General features: G+C 33.5%; 1 protein-coding gene across 6 annotated transcripts in view; it reads left to right on the top strand.

Moving 5' to 3' along the window:
- LOC108309848 (pleckstrin homology domain interacting protein) overlaps window positions 1-20,796 on the top strand; it is a 144,491-nt gene that overhangs the window by 86,239 nt on the left and 37,456 nt on the right. For 4 of the 6 annotated variants that reach the window (XM_037741288.1, XM_017536400.2, XM_037741290.1 and 1 more), the window contains 7 exons: window positions 271-454; window positions 6,313-6,430; window positions 8,915-9,055; window positions 11,637-11,713; window positions 13,930-14,161; window positions 18,377-18,496; window positions 20,510-20,617. In XM_037741288.1, coding sequence (XP_037597216.1) covers window positions 271-454; window positions 6,313-6,430; window positions 8,915-9,055; window positions 11,637-11,713; window positions 13,930-14,161; window positions 18,377-18,496; window positions 20,510-20,617 — 980 coding nt within the window. The remainder of the gene's footprint in view (window positions 1-270; window positions 455-6,312; window positions 6,431-8,914; window positions 9,056-11,636; window positions 11,714-13,929; window positions 14,162-18,376; window positions 18,497-20,509; window positions 20,618-20,796) is intronic. The other 2 variants (XM_037741289.1, XM_017536401.2) reach the window with 1 other exon arrangement.

The raw sequence follows: 20,796 nt of genomic DNA, 5'->3' as shown, positions 1-20,796 counted from the left end.
TTTTAAAGTAATGATTTTATATCCTTGGGGCTTAATAGTCCATAGTTATGATTCATTGACTTATCTAATCAACTGAATAACCATGTTTTGTTTTCATTAAACTTTTGCCTGTGATTTAGTTCCTGATACAGTAATTTAATTATTTTCCACGATATGAAGTTTCATGTGGAAGATAGTGTTTTGTCTCTTTTTTCTGCTATAAACTAATGGAGAAATATCTCTAAGTAGAACTTAATATACTAACTTTAATATACTAACTTTTTCACTTAGGTTCCATAAGTTCTACCTCAGAGGTTCATTCACCACCAAACGTAGGACTAAGACGTAGTGGACAAATTGAAGGTGTCCGGCAAATGCACAGCAACGCACCAAGAAGTGAAATAGCCACAGAGCGGGATCTTGTAGCTTGGAGTCGAAGGGTAGTAGTACCTGAGCTATCAGCTGGTGTAGCCAGGTAAGGGAAGTTGTGAATTTTTGTGTACCATAGTTCATTGTGTTCATTTTGAGTTCGTTCAAAGCATAATACGTTTTCAGCTCTGTAATTCCTCTGAAATTTATCTGAAAAGGTAGTATGAACTATTCATGACTCTGTAAAAAAAATTGCTTCTAAAATACGTTTATTTCTTGAATGATTTGTGTAAATGATAAGAATGATACGTGTTAGCAGCAGGAAAATGATAAATTTGGATTGACGAAATAGAAGGTTTTATTGAGTAGCATATTTCAATCTTGATTTGTCCAGTTTATATCTTAAAATACATTTTATAAAGTTTGTTATAATTTTTAAATTTTTTAAATGGATTTAGCCAGCTATTCACATGATATTCAAATGCAAAAAAAAATCATTAATTGGAAAATACAAAAAATATTTTATATATTAAAATATTTATATTTAAAAGTATACGTTTATGAATTTAAAAGTATTGATTGAATAAAGTTTTATTCTCTTATACCAGCCATGAGGGAACTTTATATCCAGTTCCTTTTGATTCTTTGGTCATGAAATACTCATGAATGAGACCCGTATGAACCTAATTAATGCTGATTTATGTGTATGAAGTGTGTTCTAAGTATGAAGGTCAAAATGTGAATTTGAATTTAAGATTTTCTAGTTCTTAAATTCAGAAGATAATAGTTACATAATTAAAATTTTTGTCTTAATGTTTATATAGATTATGCTTTTTGATTGGACATACTTTGAATTTATGTTAGGATTTAGAATTAAATATACACCAAAGATATAAATTTACACTTTCTTAAGACAGATATGCCCTGTTATTCTTCATAAGTTAATTAACTCACATGGTATATTTTTAGTTGAATTCTTGTTTGCTTTTTAATTCTAATGTTAAGGTTTGAAAGAGGTCAAGTAAATAGTGCCCATTTTTCAACACCAATTCTGAAATAATTGAAAAATGGCATGGAGAATAAGACACATAGTAAATCAGTAAATACTACTTTTGTTACAAAAAGTAATATTCCACAAAACTGTATCAGTAACAAAAAGTAATATTCCCTAGAGGCAGATAGCAGTGGGTCACAGTTTCTCCCTTTATGGAACATGTGATTTGTTTCTTAAAGATGCAGGACAAAATTTATACATTGCACACAATGGCATAAGGCTGGACTATGCTAAGCTGGGTTTTTCTTCCAGAGCATATCAGTTGACTAATTTATTCCTCCTCTAGAGTGTAATGGATCAGGAGATATTATTGCTAGTGGGTGGTTGGACTCCTGCACATGGAAGGGAACCTGAGGAGTGAGGAAGATTTGTTTCTCTTAAATATTCTTCATCCTTTTATTGCTTTATCATTGGGCTTAACTATTCATTGACCTATGATCAAGCAAGGCTGTGGCCGTAACTTTAACAGATATTCTTTCTTTGGGCTTCCTAGAGTGTTGTCTCTCAAACTTAGTACTCGTCCTGTGGGAATCTTCCTGAGAATCTCTCCAGTGGGTAGTCTAAAGTTTGCCTGTAAAAGGCTCTGAAATGGGTCATTGTAGTCCATTAACTAAAAAGAAATCCAGTGACATATCCAGCAGGGGGCTAAGTAACATAGAAGTAATTCTCAGAACTCAATAGTAAACAACAGAATTCAGCCAGAGAATGGGCAGAAGACATGAACAGACATTCACTGAAGAGGGTCGATAGATGGCAGATAAGCACATGAGATCACCCATGTCATTAACCATTGGGGAAAGAGAAGTTTAAACCACAATGAAATATCACTCCATTCTTCTCAGAATGGTTAAAGTGTAAAATAAGTGACAGCACTAAATACTAGAGAGGATGTAGAGAAAACTGAATTACTCATGCATTGCTAGTGGGAATGCAAAATGATACAGCCATTTTGGAAAACAGTTTTGCACTTTTCTAAAGTCCTCAACATGCAACTAACTGCCTTGTCATATGACCCAGCAATTGCACTATTGGGGATATGTGTTTATCCTAAACAAATAAAAACTCATGTTCATACAGAAACCTGAACATAAATGTATAGCAGCTTTATTTGTAATGGCCAGAAGCCAGAAAGATAATAGGATGTATTTTAATGGGTAGATGGTTAAACAATGGTATATTCATATGATGGACTACTATGCAATAAAAAGGAACAACATATTGATACAATGTGTGTGAATCTTGAGGGAATTAAGCTGAATGGGGAAAAATAATTTCAAAGTACATTCTGTATGATTCCATTTATGAAATAGTGTTGAAATGGCAAGGGTATAGGAATGGAGAACAGATTGAGGTTGCTAAGATACAGGCATACTTTGGGGATATTGAAGTTTTGATTCCAGACCAGTGCAATAAAAGCAGCTCATGTGATGTTTTTTGATTTTCCAGTGCATGTAAAAGTTACGGTTATACTATTCTATAATCTGTTAATTGTACAATATCATTAGTTCTGATAAAAACTACATACCTAATTTAAAAATTCTTTACTGCTGAAAAATGCTTACAACCATCTGAGCCTTCAGTGATTATACTCTTCTTGCTGCTGAAGGGTCTTGCTTCTTGCTGGCTGATCAGAGTGGAGGTTTCTGAAGGTTGGAATGGCTTTGGAAAATTCTTAAAAGAAGAAAACAATAAAGTTTCCTATATTGATTCGACTCTTTTCATGAAAGATTTCTGTATAGAACTTATTTCAAAACTGGAGTCCCTCCTCTCAGACCCTGCCATGGCTTTATTAATTAAGTTCATGTAATTTTCCACATCCTTTGTTATCATTTCAACAGTGTTCAAAGCATATTCACTAGAGTAGACTGTGTCAAGAAACCTCTTTGTTCATCCATGAGCAGCTCCTCATTTGTTTGAAGTTTTATTATGAAACTTCATTTCAGTCACATCTTTAGGTGTCACTTCTAATTCTAGTTCTCTTGCTGTTTCCATTACATCTGTAGTAACTTCTTCCACTGATGTCTTCAGCCTCAGAATTATCCATGAGGATTGGAATCAGCTTCTTTCAAATTCCTGTTAATCCTGATATTTTGACCTCTTCACGTGAATCATGAATGTTCTTAATGGCATCTAGAATGGTGAATCCTTTCCAGAAGGTTTTCAATGTACTTTGCCCAAATCTATTAGCAGAATAACGAACTAGTGCAGCTATTGCCTTATGAAATGTAATTTCTTAATAAGACTTGAAAATCAAAATTACTCCCTTGACCCATAGGCTGCAGAATGGATGTTGGGTTAGCAGACATGAAAATAACACTTATCACCTTGTATATCTCTGTCCGAGCTTGTGGGTTACGAGGTGCATTGTCAGTGAACAGTAATATTTTGAAAGGAATCATCTTCTCTGAGTACTAGATCTCAACAGTGGGCTAAAATTATTCAGTAAATCATGCTATAAACAGATGTGCTGTCATCTAGAATTTGTTCTTTTATTTATGGAGCACAAGATGAATATATTTATCATAATTCTTAAGTGCCCTAGGATTTTTGGAATGATAAATGAGCGTTAACTTCAACTTGAAGTCACTAACTGCATTAGCCCCTAACAAGAGATTTAGACTGTCCTTTGAAGCTTTGAAGACAAGCACTGACTTCTCTGTAGTTGTGAAAGTCCAAATGATCTCTTCTTCCATAAGATGGCTGTTTCATCTGTTAAAACACTGATCTGTTGTTTAGTGTAGCAACTCTTTGCAGTGATCTTAGCTAGATCTTCTGAATTAATTGCTGCAACTACTTCATCAGCACTTGGTGCTTCACCCTGTACTTCCCTGTTACACAGGTATCTCCTCCTGTAAACCTCATGAACCAGCTTCTGCTAGCTTCCAGCTTTTCTTCTGCAGTTTTTCCTGCCTTCCAACCTTCATAGAAAGGAAGAGAGTTAAGGCCTTACTCTGGATTAGGTTTTGTCTTGAGGGAATGTTGTAGCTGGTTTGATCTTGTATCCAGACCACAAAAACTATTTCCATATCAGCAACAAGTCTGGTTCACTTTTGTATCATTCTTACGTTCACTGGAGTAGCACATTTAACTTCTTCAAGAACTTTTCCTTTGCATTCAAAACATGGTTGGTTGGCACAAGAGGCATAGTGTCGGCTTACAGCCTCTCTTGGCTTTTGACATGCCTTTATCACGGTATACAGCTAGTGCTCGACTTAATGACCACGGTCGGGACCGCGGACTGGTCATAACACGATTTGGTCGTAAGTTGAGTAGGCTATATGTACAGTTGAAATGGTGCACGCGGAGATTGTAGTGCTGCCGGAAGCTGGTCCACACTCTCGTACGCCCAGCTGGGCAACGTTTGTGCTGCCAGATGCGGAGCAGTCGTGGCTAGTGATTGTGGTTGTAAAGTCGAATGGTCATAAGTTGCATAGGTGGTAAGTTGATCAATACCTGTAATCATTTCTACCTTTGATTTAAAGTGAGAAATGTTTTCACTGGATCAGTTAGAGGCCATTGTAGGGTTTTTAATTGGCCTAACTTTAATGTAGCTCTGTCTCAGGGCATAGTGAGGCCTGAGGAGAGGGAGAAGATGGGGCAATGACTAGGTGGTAGAGCAGTCAGAACACATGTAACATTTGTCAGTTCATTATCCTTTATAGGTGAGGTTCAGGCCCTTCCAAACAACTGCAATAAAAGCATAACAAATTACTGACACCAGATCTCCATAATTAATTAATGGTAGGGAAAAAGCTTGAAATATTTTGAGAATTACCAGAATGTGACACAGACACGAAGTTTGCACAGACAGGCAGTTGGAAAATGGCACTTGCTCAATGCAGGGTTGCCACAGACCACACACATAGAAACTAATAGAAGTAAAACTGGGGAAGTCTGAATAAGATCAATGGTTTGTATAAATGTCAGCATCCTCCTTATGATGTTGTGCCATGCTTTGTAAAGTGTTACCATTTGGGAAACTGGATAAAGGATACAAATAATCGCTCTATTATTTCTTACAACTGTATGTCAGTCTATAATTATTTCAGTAAAAAATTTAATTTTTTTTTTTTAAAAAAAACTAAGAACAAAAAATTAAATCCAAGCCTGCTTTTTTCACAAGATTTGCTCATTTTATTTTCCATTCAGAATTATGACCATCCACAGTGGAGATTGTGCAGTTAAGTAACATGATAACATTAGTATCATCCAGTAAAGAAATATCAACCGTGTATAGTTGCACTGTGTTTTAGTATTAACTCCCTTATTATGAAATCTTAAGGGAGAATTAAAGTTCAAATAGCCTTGCATTTCAAAAACTTTAGAGTTGTAAGATAATAAAGTAAAAGATAAATTACTTGTTCTCATGAGTTTGTTTTATGAAATTTAAGTTTAAAATTGGTGTTCCTCACTTCTGCTGTTCAATTTCACCTTGATGTTTGAATTTGTAAGGTGAAACCTGACCTCCCTGGAAAGAGTGTAGTTCTTTCAGGGCTTTCTGTTTAACCTCAGGCTCTGTTGTATTGAATTTTTAAGAAGATTCCAGCTATCTATATGGCACAGAAGATTATCAAAGCATAGGCCCTATCCTAAAAAAAAAAAAAAAAAATCCAATTTCTCTCTCTTGGAAAAGTTTCCCTAGGAATCATCATGTTCCCAGAATCTAATACTTGGTTTGCCAAAGACAATAGCAGGAACCAGTAGTGTCAAGTAGACAGAGTTTTAAATAATTAAATGACAGATGTTCTGAGCCCACAACTTATGAAATTAAACTCAGAAAGCTTTATCAGGTGCTTCCATCTAAAAATAAAACATCAAGAGTAGCATTCCTTTCTTGATACCTAACATTCCTTTTGGAGGAATGTTATGTGTAAAATTCTAGATTAACGCATCTGGCTTTTGTCTTTCAGTAGGCAAGAAGAATGGAGAACTGCAAAGGGAGAAGAAGAAATAAAGACTTACAGGTCAGAAGAGAAAAGAAAACACTTAACTGTTCCAAAAGAGAATAAAATACCCACTGTCTCAAAGGTACATATTAATTCCTTTGATGTTTAATAATTGCTTCATAGGTATAATGACCGTTTTGTAATTTAAAATGTTAATTTTATAAACAGGATAATTAATGATATAAAATTAACATAGTTAATTCTTGATTATCTCTGGATTATCTATTGTTTACCATTTAAAATTTTTAATTCCATTCCTGCTTTCTAGTGTACCCTTTCCCAAAGTGCCAATTCTTATATACTCATTACATCTAATAAATTATACTAAAGCCTTATCAAGAACTTTCTTTAGCTCTTCACAATCTTGTGAGCCATCTTTGTACAGTCTAAAATAGTGTTTTGTTAATGTTTTTCTATGTATTTTTTTAGTGTCTTGCATCTATTTGTTATTCTAGATAATCAAGTCAGGTAATGCTGCTACAGATTATAGTTCTCATTTTCTCCATTAAGAGAGGTGGATTTTCCCTACTAGTTTTGCCTTACTGGGTTCTCTGTCATCCTACTCTGGGAAAACTTTTGCACCAGGTAGATTTCAATTGGTTGTGGCCTAATTGGAGAGAGATTTGTACTTACAAGTGTGAAGGAATCACAAGTATCCCTTTTTCCTTTCCTTTTTTTTTTTTTTTTTTTTTTTTTTTTTTATTTTTGAAAAAAAATCTTCACTTGAAAGCTTCAGAGCCTTAGAGTCTGAAATTGAGGAAGCCTATGTGAAACTTCTTTTTCAGTCCAAGTCACTATCTAAAGCAATCATTGAAACAAAGAAAAAAAAAAAACTGGGCTTCTTCACCAGCTTCCTGCTCCTTTCCTTTTTTGATTTTAGTTTTTAAAACCTCCTTATCAGTCTTCTTTTCTAGAATTCACTTTTCTGTTTTATTAGTCTTCTCTTCAAAATACTCAAGTAGTCCTTTCTTTTTTTAACTAAGGGTATCACACCTTGGGATCAGTAGGACCTCACAGTGCTAGAATTCCTGTTAGTATAATAAAGAAAAATTACTTTCTGAAATAATCTTGTTTTTTGGTTGGTTGATTGGCTGGCTTATTCATGGTGAGTAGAAAGAATACCCTTTTCCCTTCCTTTGTTGAGATAAACTTATATAATGATGATGAGAGTTTGTATTGCTTGCTACTACCTTTATGGATGGAATATGTTAATCTATTAAAAATAAAAGATGTGCTTATCTTTTAATTCATTAGTACTTTGAAAGCTTTTTAAGAAATAAAAGGAGTGATACTTAGTGTATACATATATGTATATGTGTGTGCATGCACACTTACATATTTTTAGTGTCTTGTTAAAACAACTGTAATAGTTTCAGTTATTATTTATATGGTCAGCTGGCTAGCATTTATTTTTCCCAAATTTAATGGTTAGTTTCAATTCAAGAATGTCCAATTGATTCTTTATTTTTTCTGTGAGAAGACCCTGAATTTATTTTATGGACGTGATTCTTTTTTTTGTTTGGTTGGTGGGAAGACAAAGTCTCATGGTGTTAACCCAGGCTGGAGTGCAGTGGGATGGTCCTAGCTGACCGCAGCAGCTCAAGTGATTTTCTTGCCTTGTCACCACAAATAGCTGGGGCTATAGGTTTGTACCACCATGCCTGGCTTAACTTTAAACTTTAAAATTTTTTGACTTCGTAGAGACAGGGTCTTGCCATTGCCCTGGCTAGTCTTGAATTCCTGACATCAAAGTGCAGTTCTCCACCTTGGACCCCCAAAGTGCTGGGATTACAGGCATGAGCTCCAATAGCTGGCCCTTGTATGCATTTTTGAGCTAGCTTTATTCAGCTTCTTTGTGTGTTTTAGGTATAGGTTTGAAGTTCATTGATTTTGTCTTCATCACTGTGTCGGACTTTGTCAGTTTTTTAGTGCTTACTGGTTGTATTCTCATCTGCTGCAGAAGACTTCTCACATTTATTCCAGCAGAAGAAAAATAGCCCATCCATATGACATCTTATCCTTATAATGGCAGGGTAGCTTTATGATCCCCATTTTAGTTTCCAGTTTGCCTGTGTCTCTTACATGTACCTCACAGCCCATTTTCCTTTTTCTTACTTCTGTAGGTTTGAGGTAGAATTCAGAAGAGTTCAGTGTTTGGTCTAGACTTGTATCATGAATCCTTATGTCTGCCACTAATTAGAAAAATCAGTGTTTTTATAACTAATCAATCAGCAAGTGAATATCAGCATGCCACAATAAGCCTTGATTTAACTTGATGTAATGTTAAAAGTTACATCTTAAATACAAACAAATGTTTTTATTGTTCTTATATGTTAGGATAAATTATCTCACTTTGTTACCCAGGGTGGAGTGCAGTAGTGCAATCATCTTTCACTGCAGCCTTGAACTCTAAGCTTATGCAATTTTCCTGAGTAGCTGGGACTACAGGCATGTGCCACCATGCCCAGCTTGAATTTTTTTTTTTATTTAAAAAATAAATGAACTTTTAAACAAAAATCCTGCTCTTTAAACATACTGTGAATAAATGTAATTTACTTTTTTCTAGAATCACACTCATGAGCATTTCCTGGATCTTGGAGAATCCAAAAAGCAGCAGACAAATCAACACAATTATCGTACGAGATCTGCATTGGAAGAGACTCCTAGACCCTCAGAAGAGATAGAAAATGGCACTAGTTCTTCAGATGTAAGATATCAGCACATTCATAAATTTCATTTTTACTTATTTTTAAAATACGAGTTTCATTCTTTGTATTTATTGATATGTTTATAGTAGCTTAAATATGGCATTTTGGGGTCTTACACAGACAGGTTTTATTTTCTAAAAATCTATTCCTAGGCATGGTACACATACACATAATTTCGAATCCACAAAATCCTTGTGAATTAATTATTCTCATTTTATAGATAAGGATTCTGAGGCTCAAAGATACTTAGGTTATATAATCACCTATTAAGAGGTAGAGCAGAGATTAAATGCAAGTTTGTTTCACTTTAAAACCAAGCTCTTTAAGTGATACCATGAAGCTAGTATAATGTAAATATAACAACAAATCAATAGGCATTTGACAGTCTTTGTTAGTTTTTAATTTCTTTGTAACTTTATAGCTCTCTCAGTGTAATTTTTAAATATTCCTCATGCATCATTATTTCAATAAATATTACTGTCCTTACTAAATTGTGTATTATTTCAGTGAAAGTAATCAATTTGCAATCACAAACCAATTTTATTAAGCAGTTAAACCATCTCCGTTCCTCTTTTCTTCTCAATCCTCCCCATCACCTTCCTCCCTCACAAGTCAGAGATGTAATCGTTTTAGATATTGACTACTATACACTTTAGAAGCCATGTTGTGCTTTGAAATGCTAGGCATATATGAGAATTCTCTAAGTATATGCTCTTTGGCCAGGGCAACATTAACTCAATCTGAGAGTATTCAAACCACACTTTAAGTTAGTTTCCAGTGGCTTTCGGTCCTCATATGGCCAGATCAAAATGATACATTCATTCTGGCAAAAACTTATAACACATTTGTTATAATAAGTCCTTCAAGTGTCTTCAAAACTAATTTATTTATGCTTTAATATCCTTCTGGAAATTTAGAATAAATTTTAGAGGAGTCCACTGAGAACAAAATATCACTTTGGGAAGAATAAATAATTAATTTGAAAGAATTCTGATTTGTTAGTTCAAATGTTTTGTACTTTAGTACTTCATATTTGGAATGTAGAAATAATTTCGTTTCTTTTTTCTCCCCTTTAGGGAAGTAACATATGAAATGTGGGAAAAATCATATCAGTTGCTTAGATTTATTTGTATATCGAGCAGCGATTAAATTTGTTAATAAAATATGCTTTTAGATTTTGACTTTTCCATTTTTGCTTAGTTTTTTAACTGGAATAAACATTCATTATATATGGTATGTCTTGTAACTGTGAAATAAGTCTTCATTAAAATATCAAAGTGGGAAAACATTTTTCCCAAATATTTTATTTAATATTAAAAGAATACACCCTGTTATCTCCTTTAAAAGTTATCTGAGTGTGCCCAGCAAGTAAGTAACACCATTCTTACAGAATGTTGTCCAGAATTTGGACTAAAGTGACCTGGGCTCAATTCAAGTTTTGTTGCTTATTTGTTGTGCTTCCTTGAGCAAAGTTCTCAACTTTTTAAAGCTTTAGTTTGTTTGATTTAAATAACTCTTCCTATCACCAATAGTACATTCTCAAGCCCAAATGGGGTGATACATGCAAAGTGCTTAGAATAGTTTGTAACATACAGTAAAAGCTTAATAAATATGAGGTGTTATTGGTGCATAAAGTTTAACTAAGGAAGACATGTAAGATTTTTGCGATCAAAAACCCCAAATTTATGAAGAAAATGCTTTCACAGATAATATTCTTTGTTCACTCATGAATATTTACTAAGGAGAAACAGAGTATTTGACTATTTTTTAATCTTCTACCATTTGGATAAAATAAGACCAGAAGTGGAACATCCTTTTTTATATGGGAAGGCTATTTTAATAAGTAAAACATAAATGTGCCTTATTTAAAGCTTCTCAAAGCACCTATAGAAAAGAAAGCTTAATGTTTTACAAAGGCTCAAGAAGTAAAAATTAATTTTGAATGTAAATATGGAGTTTAATATCATTTCATCTAGAAGATATGTTGTGAGGCTTTTAAAATGGTAATCATCTGCAGGATTGCCCTGAATCCAATATTAATAAGGATTGTGTTTTTATATACATTTAAGTATTCTCATTTATTTGAAAAAAGGTAAAAGCTGTATTTTGCAACTAATTGTTTAAAGAGAAGCAGCTGATTCTTTTATTACTTTATTATTATTATTATTTTTTGAGACAGTCTCTTTCTGGAATGTAATGGTATCATCTCAGCTCACTGCAACCTTTGCCTCTTGGGTTCAAGCAATTCTGTGCCTCAAACTCCCGAGTAGCTGGGATTACAGGCATCTGGCACCATGCCCAGCTAATTTTTTTTTGTATTTTAGTAGAGATGGGGTGTTACCGTCTTGGCCAGGCTGGTATCAAAATCCTGACCTCAAGTGATCCGCCCGCCTTGGCCTCTCAAAGTGCTGGGATTACAGGTGTGAGCCACTGCACCCTTTGCAACTAATTTAAATCAAGTTTAAAATATTTCAATATGACTGATATTATAAGATATCGTTGATATTTTCTATAATCATAAAATGTTATTTTATTAAATTATACAATAAGACATTAAGACATGTATTCACCATATCTTAGGAAGGTGAAGCAGTTGCTGTCAGTGGTGGAACATCCGAAGAAGAAGAGAGAGCATGGCACAGTGATGGGAGTTCTAGGTAAATGAATGATTTTTCCAAATGTTATATAAAATCTTTAGAAAGCTTATTTTTTTTTAAACCAGCAACACGTTTCAAAGTCTCTGTGAGTTCCAAGTTAGTTCTTCAAAGAGTTTTTGAAGTTGTACAAAATGCGGAAATTTTCTTTCTGCTATATGTTCTCCATAGAAAATAATTTTTTGGTGATTACAACTAGATCTGCAAAATAATGCTTTTAATTTTATCTTGTATTATTTCTTCTGAATGCTTTTATAATGTTGAATCACAAACTAGTTTCATTACTGGTTTTGAAAATTATTTTAAGTATAAAGTTATGAAAATAATGCAGTCTTACTGCATTAATGACTATCTCATATAGTGGAATTTATGGAATACTAATGATAAGAGGAATAAACATTCCTTTTTCTTATTATCCCTACCTTATTTGACCATGCAAGTGAGGATCCCTTCAACTCCTTACACTGATGATTCACATTTTTGCAGGGCTTATGACCTTGGCTGACCTTGCAAGGTTAGCAGGAGCAGAGTATAGCCTTTGGGGATCGCAGTTATGATTAGCTGCTACATTTATCCCCCACCTTAGTGACTCTTAAAATAGAAGAGACAAAGTATGAAGTATAGGCTATAAGAGTTCCTCATGCCCGTTCAAATCAAGGGCACTCCTGTTCTCACAGTGTGATTTCTGGTAATGATACACAAATGCCTATCGTTATATCTAGTAGTTTTCTGTATTCAAAACAGGTCACTGAAGGAAAACTTCACTTTCTTTTGGCTCAACAATAGAATCCGAGTATTTCAAACCCTGAGATGACATAGGGGCTTCTGTATTAAAAGAGTAGTGGTGGTTTTAGCAGTTTAGGACAGGTGTAAAGAATGTTGGGCTCTGGAGTTTGTTATTTTGTTTATGCTGACAGCAGAAGATCTTCTGTAAGAGCCAAGTACTCCATAGATGATAACTCTGAGATTTGTCAGGTGCCATTTACAGTGGCTGTGGCTGGGGTTAGTATAAATAAAATGCTCGTAAGTTGAAGACAACCTATTTTAGAATAACATATCTGAAAACAGTTTAAGTTCTTAAAAATCATTTTAAATTTCATAGTAAAATCACTAAATCATACTAGAAAACATCTTACTTGATTCTTACCTGGGATCATTAGAATAATCAGAGATTTAGGTACATGCTTATAAAGAACATTTGAACAGTGGAGAGGAGTAGTGACAATAGAATAAAACTCCAGAAAAATCTGCCTTTTCACTGTTAATGTTATTAACAGTATTTTTTAGAGGCATGAAGTCATATATTATTAAATCTAGGCAAGCTAATTATTACTTTTAACATAGTATAACTTAGATTCCTTTAAACATTTATGTTCATAAAATTGTACAAAATACGTTAAATATGCTCACATACTAAAGTTAATATAGAAGATAATAAAACTAGTTTGTTTTACAGCATGATCAGATTGCCAAAGTATATGTCAGTGAAAGCAAACTAAAAATAAATGAAAAACATGATTGGAAGCAGTATACAAAATATAGTACAGCTTGTATATTTCTGAATCATGGCATGCTTTGAAGCATAAGATACACTTAAGGTATAGGTAGGTAGAATAATTTTATCTAAATGAAGTTTCTTTACACGCTCAGTAAAGTTTGCAAACACAGTTTTCCCACTGGGTAGGAACACTTCTGACTCTGCCAGTTCAATATTTAGCTACCTTGAGAGTGCTAGTACTGGACCAGAAGAGATCCCCCTGTCTAGAACTCCCACTTCCCCTCAGAAAAGGAATCACCTTATCTCCTCCTCAGTGCTGACACCTTCTGTGCTCTCCAGGGCTATCTTTCTGCTGTCAGTAGAACTGAGAAAAGTAAACCCCTCTTCCTTATTTTTACATGCCCACAGAATTTGTAACATATGCAGCATGCAGAAGCCAATGTTTTTCTTAATATCATGGAAGTTACTTAAGTTTGTTTTTTCACTTAAAGTTGTGACCTTATTTATCTTGTTTTGTTTTGTTTTGTTTTGTTTTTTTGCAATAATTAAGTAAACCCTATAGAATTTTAAGAAACTTGAAGATGAGTTGAAAATTAGGGAAGTATTTTTTAAAGTATTTGTTGTTCTGTCATTTCTCTTTATTATAATCTTTTCATTTTTATAAAACAAGTCTTAAAATTTTATCTTGTGTGTGATCTAAAAATTCCTTCTCTCTGTCTAGTGACTACTCTAGTGATTACTCTGACTGGACAGCAGATGCAGGAATTAATCTTCAGCCACCAAAGAAAGTTCCTAAGAATAAAACCAAGAAAGCAGAAAGCAGTTCAGATGAAGAAGAAGAATCTGAAAAACAGAAACAAAAACAGATTAAAAAGGAAAGGAAAAAAGTAAATGAAGAAAAAGATGGACCAATATCACCAAAGAAAAAGAAGCCCAAAGAAAGAAAACAAAAGGTTTGGTTTTTAAAATAATAAATTTAGTGTTCTCTAGGGGAAGAGTTAAAGCATAGATTTTGAAGTACAGTTGATCACAAACATTGTTGAAGTGTATCAGCAAATAATAGAAAAGACTCAAGTACACAGTAATAAAAGAAGTATACCTAAATATATTTAGTTTATTTGGGTTTTTAGATATTTAGCATGTAGAAGTATTTACTTAGAAAATTGCCATATTCTAAATATTGACCATTTAATCTTAAAAAGATCAGATTTTTCTTCACAGTTCGGTAGGATTTATTTATGTGAAATACATAATGATAAAACACATACAGTATATTAGTCTATAAATTGCCTTTAAGTTTAACCACACTTATTTGCTATTGCTGAAAATAAACAGACTACTTGGTCCAAGGCAAATATGAAGCAGAAGTGGGATAAGATGGGCTTGTAACATTTCTTCATTAATATATAGAGTGTGAGCCATAAGTTTTCAGTTTTTTGGTCAGTAGCAATATTGATTTGATTACTACAGTTAAGTCTGTAGACAGTTTTAGAGAAAGCAGAGAATGTAAGAAATATTATAGGAAGCATATGTGTCACCTCTTATGGAGTTGAAATTCTTTACATACGAATGAAAATGAGAACTGTTTAATTTTTGTTCCAAAGTAAATACAACACAAGGGGCATGCTTTCTGCTTCCCAAAAGACTGTGAATGGGAATAATATTTGGTTAAAAGGAAGATTTTTTTGTAACCTCTGCCATTTAGGTATAAGTTGTCATTTGTAGAACTAAATAGTAGGAGACTGTAGGGTCTTTATCCCCACTGAGTTTTCAAAAAATATAAGAACATAATATATCTATTTTGTTTTAAGTGTTTAGTTTTTCTACATTTGTTATTATTTCAGCATTATGAGTTACTTTAATTTGGATTCCTCAACTGTTATTCTTGTTGCCTTCTTTACTTTTGTTTGGGGAAGCTTTACCAAAGACAATCCCACACATTTGCCCACAGTTTTTCTTTTCTACCTTGTCAGTGATGATAAATGTAGTCTGATTTGTTATTTTGTGTATGTAGTAGACAGATTGGTTAAAGAAAACTGGGTTTAGCCATGGATCTGGCTAATAAGGTAAATATTGTTTTTCATTTCAGGACAGTTTTGATGAACTTTAGAGGTTTGGAGTGATAAGTCACTGTGAGAACAATGTTTTCATCCCAAGAGTATAGTTTGCTTCATCTGGTCCCCTTTAATTTGATAATTTTCCTCAAATTAATACGATGGGCACCTTCATGTACTGGCACATAGAGATCTATTGTTAACATTTGGCATATTTTAATTTCACTGTTGTGACAAAGTATTGGAATAAGATGATTCTGCCAGTAGATTTATGTGGGTCACTTTAAATATGATAAGGTTAGGATACTGGAGAGTATTCCCTTTAGTTTAAATTTTGTTCACATGCCTAGCAAGTGATCTAACAGATAGTAGATAGACTTGTTCTTATTCCTTAGTCCTCTAGTTATCTCAAATAAACATAGAAGTATTTCTCTTCTTAAACAGGGCATCTTATGTTGGGATTTCAGATGAAGCTCCATAGAGGAAATAAGATTTGAGTGGGCCCAGAAGCATTCCCATATTTGGAAAGGAAATAAATCAATTATTTATACTTTCCACATTAAAAGAAAACTCAAATCATGGAGCTGGAAATGTTGAAGAATACTCAGTGCATTCTTAACTTCTTAATGATTGTAATTAATAAGTGACAGAAATCTGCCTCAACCAAACATTCTAAGTTCCTCAGGAATTACTGGGGAATAAGTTTTGTCCTCGTAATGATTTTTGGTGATGCCAGTCTTTCAAAATCATACGTACGATTATTCCTATTTAATATACAACTTACCTGTCTTGATATAAAAGTTGTTAGCTTTCCCATTGAATATAGATAATTTCCTTATGGGGAGAAATACTTGTCTAGCAATTAACAGTTCATATTGAGGCAGTATTATGATTTTCAAACTTTTATGTCTTTTGCTTTTTATTAGTCAAAGGAAAATTTTTTCAAACAAACTTTTAGCTCGTCTCCTCAATATATAAAACTTATAAAATCAAGGCTGCTCTGAATAAAACATAGTGGAAATTCCTGGGTTGTGGGATCTCTGTGATATACTCAGTGCATAATATAATGGTTACTTGATTTGATAATGGTGTATATATCAAGTTAGTGTTTGGATATCATTTTACTCCTCACATCTAACACCTGCAAAACTTATTTATCAAGCTTTTTCCTCAAACCTGCTGTACCGCAGCCCTCTTTATTTCAGTAGTGTGATGACTCTTAGTTGTTTATACCAGAAACCCTGGACATATCCTCGATTCCGCCTTTTCTCTCATATTCTACATCCAGTCCATCAGGGAATTAATTATCTAATGGATTATAAATATATTCAGCACTTTACTGTTTTTCACCACTACTCTGCTATCACGTTGGTGTGAATCACCCTTAATTCTCATTTATATTACCGTGGTAGCATTCCATTTGTCTTCCTGTTTCTCCCTTTTTCTCCCTAGGATCTATTTTTTAAAGCATAGGTAACAGATTTTTTTCTACAGAAGGCCAGCTACTCTGCCATAGTAGCATTTATAGATAATACATAAATATAGACCATACATATGGCTGTGTTCCAATAAAACTTAATTTATAAAAATTGTGGCAGGCCGGACTTGCCCTGGGTGGGGGGGTCATGATTTGCCAATCCTTGTTCTGATGCATCCAGAGTGAGCCTTTAAAATGTAAGTGACGTCATACTATACTTCTGCCTAAAATTCTGTAATGAACCCATCTCACGTATAGTAAATACCAAAGGCCTTTACGTTAACTCTCCAGGGTAATGCTCCTGATGTGTTTGACTGAGAAACAGTATGGTGTGGCTAATAGGAAAAAGAGGAAAATGACAACTACTACAATTGGGAAACAACTGTAGTAGTACCTGTTGCATGTAGCCTTCTTTTATACCATATTATGGCATTGCTTCTTTTAGTAAATGGGTATTATTTTATAGTACCTTGTTTTTAAAAAAGCGAATAAAATGTAGAAGTCTTAGTGTACTGTCATTTTTAATGCTTTACATGTGATTCACAAAAGACTTTAATCAGTTGCATAAAGTTTTTTTACTTATAAAAATACTAGGTTTCAAATGTTCTTAGAAAGTTCATTTATTTCTAAGTCTAAAGTAACGTCAAGACCATTGTGGCCACTTGTGGGTGACCAGCAAAGTTAAGGAACTTTCTCAGAGGTGTTGTTTTATTTTTATACATGAGAGTTAAAAAAGTAAAGGACCTGGCTTGACAACATTTTGTTTCAACAAAATGTGAAGTTTTTAAAGATGCTTAATGTGAGCCAAGAATGTGAAATGGTTACTTTAAGGAGAGAACATTTTCATTCTGTGTAGAAGTACAATGTCCAGCTCATAGAAATAATTAGCCTTCTACATCTTGCCCTAATCAACGTAACTAGGATTAAAAATAAGACAACTCTAGGATGTCTTGGTTTGTTACGTGAAATGTTTATAAAACGGAGAGGATTTTGAAAGGAAAGGAGAATACACAGAGCTTGTACTTTGGGGTTTGTGGGAATATTTTTTTTACCTTGTTGTGAGTGTTGGCCATGGATTTTTGGGTTTTGCTTCTAGTTAGTTCTCTTTACAGGCAGTGATTTGGAGAGATTGAATAACTCTTGCCACTGCTGCCATTTTCTTCCATAATAAGTGTTTTGATGCCTAAAGGATAGTCATCTCTCAGTAGCCATGGAGGATTGGTCCCAGGACCCCGTAGATAACAAAATCCATGGATGTTCAAGTTGCTTATAAAAAAAAATGGCATAGTATTTGCATGTGACCTACACACAGTCTCCTATATACTTTAAAGCATCTCTAGATCATTAAAATATCTAATACAGTTCCTACACATCATTTCATTTGTGTGGATTCAACATAGTATTCCGAATGTAGCAAATGCAAGTTTTGCATTTTGGAACTTTGTGGAATTTGTTTTCCAAATATTTTCAGTCATGATTGGTTGAATCCATGGTTGCAGAACCCATGGATACACAGGGCTAACTGTATATAGTACAATGATTGCTTTATTTAATTATCTCTATAGTTATTTTAAAGAGTAGATTGGTGGGTTAATGCTTTTATTATTACTACTTAACAATATTTTAAATTTTGGTAGAGGTTGGCTGTGGGAGAACTAACTGAAAACGGGTTGACATTAGAAGAATGGTTGCCGTCAACATGGATTACAGATACTATTCCCCGAAGATGTCCGTTTGTGCCACAGATGGGTGATGAGGTACTTTTAGTTCTATATTATCCTTTTTTCTTACATAATTTTAAACATTTTTAATAGCTCTTGAAATAGAATTCTAGAAAATTGAAGCAATTTCATAAAGTGTTTCATTCTAGATGTTTGTATCTATGTATAGAGAAAGTACCATTAGGAGAGAAAATCTAATGATAATTCTCTTTGAAGCTTCTGTAAATCTAAATATTATAAGATTGAAAATTTTGTTAATGTTTTAAAAAGTGGAGTGTATGTTTTAAGAAGAGGGTTTTATTGCCAGCTTTCTTTTCCTTTTTAAATTAAAACGTACTCATTTATCTTACTTACAGCTTAATGTATAACATGTTAAAAGAGAAATGAAATTTAGAACTTTATTTTCATGTAATTTTATTTCGAAAAAGTGTTGTGTTTTTTTTACCCGCAGTGTTCATAGTTTATTAGCTCTTCAAAAACATCTATAATCTTGGAATAAAAAATCCTATTTCATTTTTAATAAACTGATGAGATCATTGTTTTAAAATACGTAATTATAAATTTAGAATGAAATGTAAGAACTAATCTCAAAATTTTTTACTCAAGGTTAACGTCTCCTTATTTTGTACACAAATTTTAAGAGGCAGTGTTAATCTGGTATCCAACAGATTGACCATAAATAAACTGGGGATTAAAATAGAGGATTAGCAAAGGACACTAACTAACAGTATAAAGTGGTAATTGACACTTAACAAAAAAAGGAAAACAAATATTTCTTAATGCTAGAGTGTTTGTAAAGAACAGTCTGAAAGAATTCATTTAGAAATCCTACATGCCTCTTAAGACTTGAAGAGCACAGAGCATTACCACATTATAGTATACTACAGTGACAGATCTTAACAGATCCTATAACATCAAGAAGATGTGAAATTACATGTAATACGTTATTTCAAGATGGCCAGAAAAGGTTGTAATTTCTTGTTGAATGATTTGCTTTCAAAATGCTTAGGTTGACTTTTTAGTTGCTGGTTCTTGAACAGGTATGTCTTCATTATTTAGCATTATTAATCATTTAAAGTTCCAGACAACTAGAATAACAATGGTAATAATGAATAGAATGAAAGTATGGGATAGTGGCTATCCCAAAATGTTACAAAAAGCTTAACATTTTTAGGCCGGGCTCGGTGGCTCATGTTTATAATCCCAGCACTTTGGGAGGCCGAGGCGGGTGGATCACGAGGTCAGGAGATCAAGACCATCCTGACCAACATGGTAAAACACTATCTCTACTAAAATACAAGAAATTAGCCAGGTGTGGTGGCGCGTGTCTGTAGTCCCAGCTGTTCGGCAGGCTGAGGCAGGGGAATTGTGCTACACTCGAGCCTGGCAACAGAGTGAGACTCTGTCTCAAAAAAGAAAAAAAAAAAAAAACCTAGCATTTTTAATCACACTCTTCTAGTAGTAGGTGTCAGACTACTGTGTTCAAGTGCTAGTTCTCAAAGACAGTAGTCAGCAATCACAATTTGATCTTCGTGAAATGTATGGTCTGCTGTCTTACCAGGGTTTGTGTAAGGATTAAAATATATGTGAAAATACATTTTTCATTTTAATGTTTTCTGTGTATGTACAAACCACTTTCTAAAAAGTTAACAAAAGTGGATGATAAAGTTACTAGTCAACTTTATTATGCCACGTCAACTTAATTAAAATTTATATATATAAATATAAATTCAAATAAATAGGAATACAAATTCTTATTATATATAAATTCTAAATAAGTTCACGTGGCATAATAAAGTTGTGTTCTTATCCAGGAAGTAACTTTTCATCTTAACTTTTAAGTGTATATTCAAAGAATGTTACTTAAAACACTTTGGTTATGATGCAGTGATGTTAAGACAACTTGAGAGAAGGAAGACGGGAGAAAATATTAGAATTTCTGTTAGCTCAAAAGGCAGTAGATTTTCTCTTTGCAAATTCAGTTGATACCCTGTATATTGGGTTAAAGGAAACACATCCAGGTTTTAAGATTATGACTTTATTTTTTAGGTTTATTATTTCCGACAAGGACACGAAGCCTATGTTGAAATGGCCCGGAAAAATAAAATATATAGTATCAATCCCAAAAAACAACCATGGCATAAAATGGAACTACGGGTATGACATTGATTTATTTAATAGCCCCAAAAATACAGTTATGAATTTAAGAGAAAATTGTATCAAAGGTTACTATTAACACTATAAGAAACTGTATCATGAAGATAACTTGTTTAATTAAAATAGTCATAGAGAGTAACAGGTGTTTAATTTTCAGCCAGAGAAACACAAGATTTGAC

This window comes from Cebus imitator, unplaced genomic scaffold, assembly GCF_001604975.1.
Source record: "Cebus imitator isolate Cc_AM_T3 unplaced genomic scaffold, Cebus_imitator-1.0 Scaffold98, whole genome shotgun sequence".
Lineage (NCBI taxonomy): Eukaryota > Metazoa > Chordata > Mammalia > Primates > Cebidae > Cebus > Cebus imitator.
The sequence above is the reverse complement of the archived record's forward strand: the minus strand, read 5'-3'. Positions and strand labels throughout refer to the sequence as shown.